This window comes from Mustela erminea, chromosome 2 (genome assembly GCF_009829155.1).
Source record: "Mustela erminea isolate mMusErm1 chromosome 2, mMusErm1.Pri, whole genome shotgun sequence".
Lineage (NCBI taxonomy): Eukaryota > Metazoa > Chordata > Mammalia > Carnivora > Mustelidae > Mustela > Mustela erminea.
In genome coordinates, this window is record NC_045615.1 from 77,015,092 (window position 1) to 77,025,782 (window position 10,691).

General features: G+C 36.2%; 1 protein-coding gene across 1 annotated transcript; it reads right to left on the reverse strand.

Annotated features, from left to right (window-relative positions):
- Positions 1-6,452: 6,452 nt before the first annotated feature.
- Positions 6,453-8,071, reverse strand: LOC116584660 (14-3-3 protein zeta/delta-like). Its single transcript, XM_032333312.1, has one exon. It carries the CDS (start codon positions 7,980-7,982, stop codon positions 7,245-7,247), a length of 738 nt encoding a protein of 245 aa, XP_032189203.1. The 5' UTR covers positions 7,983-8,071; the 3' UTR covers positions 6,453-7,244.
- Between the last annotated feature and the right edge of the window lie 2,620 nt (positions 8,072-10,691).

The following is a 10,691-nucleotide window of genomic DNA, read 5'->3' on the forward strand; positions in this document are numbered from 1 at the left end:
GTTTTGCCTCAAACCTAATTGCATTGTAATCTGTGTGGGTGGGGCTCAGGAAATTTTTGTTTTAAGATATGGAAATCATTCTTCCAGACTATATTTTTTTCTTTTTTTTTAAAGTAGAAACAAATAAGCCAACCAAAATCTCTACCTCGCAACAATCTGCTTGTGAAGTACAAGTTATACTCTGAAATACACAGCAGACCACAGTGCTGAGAATACAGTGGACTACACCCAAAAGAGCTGAGCCAGAGTCATGGTTGGGTTAATCTTTCCTGAGCATGTAGACATTCTTCTCCCAGGCAACTCCTCACCACCTTCCCACAGGTGAAGACGGTCTCTTGAGCAGAATAGCATATTTGCATACCAGCCCAGGTGAGCTCTGAAAGAAGCAAAACAAGGCAAGAGCTGGGCTGTCAAGGGCTTCCCACTAAAGGCTAAGGCACTGCACCCTTTGTCTTGCTGAGAAACCCACTTGTGAATTAATACTGCCAACTCTTTTTTACCTTTACTTTCCAGGCAGTAAAGGCAATTCGCCAACATTTAACCACAGACCAAACCTGAAAAAACTTAGCTCTGACCCAACCTTGTGCTGGAGTTGCAGATGATCCTTAAAATTAACCTGTTCTGACTCCTCTTGAAGGCCAATTTTTTACGCAGCTGACCTGCCACTGTGTAGCAATGGCGCCACCTACAGAACAATGTGGAAAAAAAGACAAGCGCCTCAGAGATGGAGGTCAGATTTGGTGCAAAGAATGGAAAGATGTAATTTTTTAAAACTATAGCATTTCAGGGGCACCTGGGTGGCTCAGTGGGTTAGGCCGCTGCCTTCGGCTCGGGTCATCATCTCGGGGTCCCGGGATCGAGTCCCGCATCGGGCTCTCTGCTCAGCAGGGAGCCTGCTTCCTCCTCTCTCTCTCTGCCTGCCTCTCTGCCTACTTGTGATCTCTCTCTGTCAAATAAATAAATAAAATCTTAAAAAAAAAAAAACTATAGCATTTCACAGTGTATTTACGATATGCACTTGGTAAGTTTAGGCTATCTTTACTTTTGAAGGATAGCTCTGCCTATCTTCGTTATCAACAGACTGTTTTACTTAAACATGTGGAAAGGGGAGACACCTGGGTGGCTCAGTCAGTTAAGAGTCTGCCTTAGGCTCAGGGTCCTGGGATGGAGTCCCCCATCGGGCTTCTTGCTCAGTGGTGAGTCTGATTCTACCTCTGCCTGCTGCTCCCCCTGCTGGTGCTCTCTGTCTCTCTCTGACAAATAAATAAAATAAAATCTTAAAAAAAAAATAAAAATGTGAAAAGGAAAGAGATAAAAACATAAAAGAGAAAAATAGTTAATTTGAAATGAACAAATCACAATCCACGCAGTGCGTGAATCATGACAAACAAGATGGGGTCTTGACATCAACAATTGCAGGGGTAGTCTCTTGATTCCTCCTCTTCCAGATTGTATCAGAGAAAAAGGCTTTTAGTCAAGTCAGTTGCACTTCATGAGAGTAATTCCTGCAATCTCAGTCTAGAGCTTGCTCTCCCAGCCCTTCCAAAAATACTAGGAGTCACCACAAAACTCCGCTATAACTTTTTTTTTTCCCCGCTATAACTTTTTTTTGACATAAATTGAGTAAAGAGTGTTCTGTTGTCTTCAACCAAACTCTAACTCTATATGATACATGGGAGTGAAATAGATTAGTGATGGAAGAGAGTTGAGGGGCCTCTGCTGCAGCGGTCACAGAAAGCCAGCTGCTCCCATGGCTGGATTTTTCCACAGAGGCAGCGTGAGGAGTAGAAGTGGGGCTTTCTAAGTTCGATTTATGCTCTTAAATAATTAGGAGTGACAGTTATGAAGGCAGATACATAAATGTAATAGGTGTGTCTCCTAGATCCCAGGCTGATGGTAGATCACAGGGAAGCCTGACCTCTAAAGGCACCTGGGATATGTCATCCTTGTCTCCCAGACTGCAGCGTGCAGAAACTCCACTTCATGCAGGTGGAATGGAGGCGGTGAGCCCATCTTCAGTACCAGCCTCACAGGATTTTGGCCTCAAAGTTTTTTCTGTGACTCACCAAACTCTTCTTTCAGAAATTATAATCTTGATATAATCATTATTTTTTTCCAGGGCATATTAAAATAAATATATGACATTTAAGTTTCAAAATGTTCAACTGAATGCCACCAAAAATTCGTCTTATGTGCCACCGCTGAGCACCCTGGTGCATGAAGAACTGCAGGTTTTAGATTTAGATCTGGTCCTGCTCTACCTCTATTAACCTCACTTCACTTTGGCCTCCACTTTCTCAGGAGGATTTAGTCATAACACATGTAAATTGTTACCAGATCAATCACCCAGTGGCTCCAAAAATGATTAACTTTTAGATTTTTTTCTATTTTTCAAAGTTTCTAATGTGATAACTGATCTCTCTGGAAATCTGAAATATTTAAATATATGCCATCTGACAACTATCTTCAATGGAGTAAGCTGAGATGTCACTCAGTAAGAAACATGGAGCACAGTTTATAAGAAAGCCAACATTGGTGTCAATAGAGAAAAATTCTAAAATTACTTTCGTTTTCTGAGCTCAGTGCTTATGATTTATGTCCTTTCTCTCTTTCTCTCTCTCTCTCTATATATATAGTAGAAAAAGAGAAGTGCCAAGAGATTTCACTGAATTAAACTTGGAATAGGTTGATGAAGTTAAATAAGATATGGAAAGAATGTGTAGTGAATGCAGATTAGATATTCTGGGAGTATGAAGACAGCAAGAAAAAGGCATACAGCTCTGTGCTGGGAATCTCAATACGGAGTATTGTTTTTCATATCCAAGAGTCTCCTATTTTGCACCGTAATACAAATGGATTTAAGTCAAAAGTGAAAACATTATTGCAAATTACTCTTCATTCAGGATTCTTACTTGGCTGTTTTTCCCACTGATTTGAGTGAAGATTATGTATTTTTTTTTTATTATGACCCCCTCATGTCATGTAATTTGTTTCTTCTCTTTATGACTTCAAGTAAGTATCTGTTGCTATATACCACTGCAGTTTCAGACATCTTAAATGTATGTGTTCTTTCAAGTACTTGGAAAACATAAGTACTTTTTTTTAAAATAGATTTTATTTATTTATTTTATTTTATTTATTTATTTGACAGAGAGAGAGATCACAAGTAGGCAGAGAGGCAGGCAGAGAGAGAGGGGGAAGCAGGCTCCCTGCTGAGCAGAGGGCCCGATGTGGGACTCTATCCCATGGGATCATGACCTGAGTGTAAGGCAGAGGCTTAACCCACTGAGCCACCCAGGTGCCCCTGTAAATAGTTTTTAATCTCAAAAATATGTAATGATGCTGTAGAGAGGAAACCTTGACTCAAAGAACAAAAACGTCAATGCTAGGAGCTATGCAACATGAGTTTTATGAAGAAAAGGATGTTTCTAAAGGTATTGTAAAAGCTGAAAGGAGCAAAGAACACATTTAAAAAGATACTACTGGAGATGGATATTGTAACTAATGGGAGAAAATTACTCTTAAACTTTGTTTATATTTCTAAGTGGCGTAAGTCATAAATAAATTATAATAAAAGCAGTAGGAAACCTATGTGTGTCCCCAACAGTATCACCTTGAAATAATATGATATATAATAATAATAATAAGAAGAAGAAGAAATAATGATAAAACTAGTATGGGCAAAACTCTGGATCCTGCTGGTAAAGATAGTCACAGAAACTTTTTGGCTTTTCTGTGACGGTGAATGCAGAGGTCCGAGGGCTCAGTTCCTCATTCTCCAGTGTTAAACAGCAGATCATAGGTTGTCCATTCACATGGGATGGATAGTGGCAAAAACTGTGTGGTCTTGGAGCCAGCAGCAGGAGCTTGCTTCCCAGTTCTCCACCTGTCAATGTTGGGTAACTTAAAAAAAAAAATTAAAAAAAAAAAAAAGGCTTGACATATTTAAATACACAAGGGTAGAGTCTATGTGTGTTCTTCTGTCAGTAATTGAACCCTAAAAGATGCAGGATGACAGAACGATAAATGATTAATAATAGAAAATATGAATGATTTTAAAGTTTAGAGGAAGAATTGTGGCCCATTTTCAGAAAATTTAGGATAAAATAAAAAACCATGTGTTTTCTGATTTTAGTGAACTATTGCCTAATTCTGAGAAACTGAAGAAAATATTACTGTGTTTAGTTCTATGTCTCTGTGTCGTAGAATGGAAGGTGGGATATTACTGTGACTTTATAGAAATAGAAATGATCATAGAGAATACAATAGAAATTATACACCAAAAAATTCAATAGCTTAGATGAAACTTAAAAATTCCAAGACCTGGGGCACCTTGGTGGCTCAGTCAGTTAAGAATCTGACTCTTGATTTTGGCTAAGGTCATGATCTCAGGGTTGCGAGATTGAGCCCAACGTTGGGCTCTGCACTGAGCATAGAGCCTACTTAAGATTCTCTCTTTCCTTCTCCCTATGCCCCTCCACCCCTTACTTGTGCTCTCTTTCTCTCTCTCCCTCAAAACAAAACAAAACAAAACAAAACAAAAAACCTAGAAAGACACAAACTACTGAAACTGATTCAAGAAGAAATTTAAAATCTGAATAAACCAATAATAAATGAAGAGATTAAATTCGTGATAAAAAAAATCCCCCCAAAAACCCCAGGCCCAGATGACTTTATGGGTGAGTTCTACTAAATGTTTAAAGAGAGAGTAACATATTCACAAACTCTTCCAAAAACAAAACAAAACAGAAAAATGGGAAAAATTTGTCAATGCATTATATGAAGCCAGTATGACCCTGATACCAAAACCAGATAAAATAATCACAAGAAAAAAAATCATACACCAATATCCATTATGAACATAGATGCAAAAATCTTCCTAGCAAACCAAATTTAGTGATGTATAAGAATCATGTTTCTATTTTTTAATTTGTTTTTTAAAATTTGTTTACTTATTTGTACTTTTATTTGTTACTTGTTTGTTTATTATGTTTCTATTATCCCAGGTATGGAATGTTCATTCAACATATGAAAATTAATAAATGCAAATACCTCATGCTAATGGAATAGAGGAAAAAAACCACATGAACATCTCAATAGATATTATTTTTTTTTCCCATCATCAATATTTATTGAGCATTTACAGTGTACTAGGCACAATAGAACATACAGAAAACATTGTCCCTGCTCTTGAGGAGCTTACATACTAAAAGAAAAAAAAAATACACCTCTTTTAAAATGGTATCTTTGTTTGGTGTTTTCTGCAAGGTACTGAGGAAATAGTTTGGGGGTGAGCTTTGGGTGTAACTTAGCCCCATCATTATTTAAAGAGAGGAAGAGGAAGGATTTTAAAGGCAGACAATGACAGACCATTCAGGTAGGTAGGGTTTACAAGGAGATAAACACAATCTCATCAACTAAGGAGAGATCTGCTGCAGTAAATAGGATGAGGAAAATAGTTTGTGGGATGCAAGCAAAGGAAGCAAGGTATCCTTAGACACTGAGTGGAGCCAGAAAGATCATGCGGCCTTTTTTCCAAGTACACACGGCCACCAAGTAGGAATGGTTGGTGACAAGACAGAAGGCTAAAAAAGGTAATCCTGTGCACCTGACAAATAGAATAAAGGATCAAAATTGAAGGCAGGCTATAACAATATCAAGAAATTCTTAAAAACAAAAGTGATTTGGAAGCACAAAACTTAGTTAATGCTACCCAATATCATGATGGGTCAAGAACACTGTTTAAAAAAAAAAAAAAAAAAAAAAGAACACTGTGTCTTCCTAAGTTAGAAAATGCCATATACCAAAACTTTAAATGGAACATACTACTTTTTTCCAATCAATCCCGTCTCTGAAAAAACAAACAAACAAAAAAAGACAAAAACAAAACAAAACCAATTTTTTTTTTTTTTTAGAGGAGAGGAAGAATAAGGGACATGGTTGGGAACAGTAGTAGTTATATTAGTAGTATTTTGTTACGATAAACTTTGTATTTAAACTTGGTAAAAGCCCATTAGCTGCCAAGAGGGAATAAGGAATAAATTTCCAGAAATGTACAATTTCCTTTAGAGAAGTTTCAGAACCAAAAGACTAATTTACATGAAAAGCTGTAGAGAAAGTAGTTGAAAAGTCCATTCATAAAACTTTTATTCCACTTACATGAACTTAATACACGTGTTCTTAACAATTATGCTTGGATTGTTCATGAAAATTTCATAAGACATTAAACAAAGCTAGCCATCATCTGAAGTTATTTCCCTGTTAACTATTTTTTACAGCACATGCATGTTATTAGGCAAGTATCAAAAAAAAAAAATCACAAAAGCAAAACCAAAAAACCCCAAAACAAAAACAAAAATTAAAAAAACCACCCAAACAAAAAAAACCCCAAACCAAACCAAAAACCCTAAAAAAAAAAAAAAAAAAAAGGAAAAAGAAAAAGAAAGAAAAAGAAAAGTTAAATACATGGGATTTTTATTTTGCTGCTGTGCTTGATACACATAAAGTAATGGATATCAAGCAATTCATTTTTACTGCATCTTTACTTGTACATTTGTTCTTAGGTTGCCTAAAACATTTAAATACAAATAAAAGGAGTGTAGCAAAAATAATGAAAGCAAACAGCAGGTAACTTCACAAATAATGGAATGTGAACCGTTTCTGCCCTTATCCAGAGTAAATTGGGTCACAACTAAAGGAACACTTCTGCAACTGTAATCAAAGGTGTGCACACTGAGAGTTGAGTATTCCACAGATTCTCATGGTTCCATACACGGTATCTACAGAATACCCATTTCTACTACAGCCTCATAAGTGCTCCAAACCTTAAAGTACCCACAAAAACTACACCTGTATCTGGAACCAAGTATTCCTTTTATTCCCTACCAGGACAAACCAATATGTAGGCAGTTTTCTTTGCTTAGACATGGAAGCAGTTTTAACACTGGCCCTTGTGAAGCCACAATGTACCAAAAGTACTATGCCAAACATTTATAACTAGTATAAAAATTCCACATCCCCATATTGGCCACCTCAAGATGAAAACAGATAATTCCCTAAATGTTAACTGGCTCTACTCCCCTAATATTCAACATAAAAACCACATGGGAAATATAGAAATTCAAACAGAAGTAACATAAACCTGTCATAAATTGTAAACAAAAAACTATTTGTGGGACAGCATGGATGACAAATGGTCTACTGTGTAAATTTAGAATGAGACAGACAGAAAGTTGGAAGGCGGGTTAATTTTCCCCTCCTTCTCCTGCTTCAGCTTCGTCTCCTTGGGTGTCCGATGTCCACAATGTCAAGTTGTCTCTCAGTAATTGCATTATTAGCGTGCTGTCTTTGTATGACTCTTCACTTAATGTATCAAGTTCAGCAATGGCTTCATCAAAAGCTGTCTTTGCAAGAGAGCAAGCTTTCTCCGGGGAGTTCAGAATTTCGTAATAGAACACAGAGAAGTTAAGGGCCAGACCCAATCTGATAGGATGTGTTGGTTGCATTTCCTTTTTGCTGATTTCAAAAGCTTCTTGGTATGCTTGTTGTGACTGATCTACAATCCCTTTCTTGTCATCACCAGCAGCAACCTCTGCCAAGTAACGGTAGTAGTCTCCTTTCATTTTCAAATAGAAGACTTTGCTCTCTGCTTGTGAAGCATTGGGGATCAAAAACTTTTCCAAAAGAGACAGTACATCATTGCAGATATCTCTTAGCTCGGTCTCGATTTTCTCTCTGTATTCTCGAGCCATCTGCTGTTTTTTCTCAGCACCTTCCGTCTTTTGCTCAATACTGGAGACGACCCTCCAAGATGACCTACGGGCTCCTACAACATTTTTATAAGCAACTGAGAGAAGATTCCTCTCCTCATTGGATAATTCAGCTCCTTGCTCAGTTACAGACTTCATGCAGGCTGCCATGTCATCATATCGCTCAGCCTGCTCAGCCAGTTTGGCCTTGTGCACCAGCTCATTTTTATCCATGACTGGATGTTCTGTGTCCCGAGTGCGTGGCGGCGGACGGACGGGAGCTCAGCAGTCTCCGGGCGGCAGCGGCGAGGCTGAGACTCTCTCAATAGATATTAGACAATAGAAAAGAACTTATCCCATGTGATAAAAGGCATTTATGAAAATCCCACAACTAATATCATACTTTATAGAGAAATACTGATAACTGTCCCCCAAATCAGGAACAATGAAGGATATCCATTCTCACTATTTCTATTCAACATTCTAGAAGTTCTAGAGGCTCTAGTCAGGGCATGAGGGAAAAAAAAGAAATAAAAGGCTTCCACACTTGTAAGGAGAAAGTAAAATTACTTCTATCTACAGAAGACATGATCTTATATATAGAAGACATGGTCTTAGGAATTCACAATAAAAACAATCAGAGTGAATAAATCAGTTGAACAAGGTTGCTTGGTATGTGTTCAATATATAAAAATCTGTTGTATTTGTACAAAGCAGCAACAAGAAATGAGAAAAGGAAACTTTTTAAAATTTCATTTGTAATTACATCAAAAATAATAAAACACTTAGGAATAAATTTAGTAAAAGTACAAGACTTGTATACAAAAACTATAAAACATTGTTGAAATAAATTAAGGAAGTCAAATAAATAGAAAGACATCCCATCTTCATGGACTAAAAGATTTAATATTGTTGAGGTTGCAATACTCCCCAAATTGATGTATGGATTCAGAGCAATCTCCATCAAAATTTGCACTGCTTTTTAAAAATCTTAAAATTCATATCCAAATGCAAGGTAACCAAAATACCCAAAACAATCTTGAAAAGAAAGTACATAGTAGGAGTACTCATGCTTCCAGATGTTAAAATTTATTATAAATTTACATTAATCAAGACAGTGTGGTACTGGCATAAAAACTGACATATACATCAATGAAATAGAATTGAAGGCCCAGAAATAAATCTAACCATTTTTGGTCAGTTGGTTTTTGACAAAGGTGCTAAAACCATTCAACAAAGGAATGTCTAGTCTTTCAATAAATGGCACTGGGACAACTGGATATCCATATGCAAAAGAATGAATTTGGACTTCTACCTCAAAATGGATGAAAGTTCTAATGTAGTAGCTAAAATTCTAAAACTCTCAGGAGAAAGTATACATCTAAATCTTTGTTACCTTGGAGTAAGCATGTTTTTTTCAGATATGACATGAAACACAAGCAACTGAAGAAAATAGAGGTAAATTGGATTTCATCAAAATTTAAATTTTTTGTGGATCAAAAGACACTGTTAAGAAAGTGAAAAGATAATCCACAAAATCGGTGAGAATATTTGCAAATCATAAATCTAATAAGGAGTTAGTTTCAAATATATAAAGAACTCCTTCAACTCAACAATAAAAACCTATTTAACCCAATTAAAAAATTGACAAAGGATTTGAATCTACATTTCTCTAAAGATTATATACAAGTGGACAATAAGCTTATGAAAATATAAACATCATTAGTGAAGTGCAAACTTGAAACCACAATGAAATATCACCTCATACTTACTGGGACATTTATGAAAAAAAAAAATTTAGAGAGTAACAAGTGTGGTGAGATTGTGGAGAAATCTGAATCCTTGAACAATGGTATTGGTTGAAAAAAATGTGTAATTACTGTGAAAAGCAGTTTGACAGTTCCTCAAAAAGTTAAACATAGAGTTAGTTTATGACCCAGCAATTCCAACCTAGGTATATATTCAGTAGAACTGAAAATATATGATCAAACAAAAATTCACACATGAATGTTTATAGCAACATTATTCATAATAGACAAAAGGCAGAAAAAAATGTTCATCAACTGATGAATTGGTAAATGGTATATCCACCCATAAAAAGGAATGGACTACTGGTACATACAACAACATAATAAACACTACAGCAACCCCTCTTTGTCTGCAGTTTTGCTTTCCATGGTTTCAGTCACCTGTGGTCAACAGTGATCTGGCAACAGATGATCTTCCTTCTGAAGGTCAATAGTAGTCTAACCCATCACAATACCTTTGTCATTCACCTGACTTCATCTCAACACAGAGACATGTCATCATCCCACATGACCATAAGAAGAAGGATGAGTACAGTACAATAAGATATTTTTAGAGAGAGACTACATTCACATAACTTTTATTCCAATACATTGTTATAATTGTTCTATTTGTTATTTGTTATTGTTGTTAAGAATAGGTTGAATAGGCAAATAGGTGCCAGAATAGGGAAACCCATAGAGACAGAAAGTAGACTGGTGATTTCCAAAGACTAGGAAATGGCATAGTGGAGAGTGACTGCTGATGAGTACAAGGTTTTGATTTGGTGTAATGAAAATATTCTGACATTAGACAGTGGTGATGGTTGCACAACTTCATGAATACTAGAAACTATTGAATTTCATACTTTTAAAATGCAAATTTTATGCTATGTGAAATGCATTGCAAAAAAAATCTAGGTGTCTTAAAAGCAAAGGCAGGTTTTTTGTTTTTCTGGTTTTTTTTTTTTTTTTTTTTTTTTGCTAAGCATTAGAGAATTTTTTTACTGTTATGGAAATGAACCAAATCTAACTCTCTAACATACCTTGTTAGAGAGTTTCTTCCCCTTCTCAGCCATAAAGAAGTTATTTATGTCAAGTGTTTCAGTTCCCAGAAATAATATATTGGAATAAGTGACTTCTTAAAAAAAAAATTCAG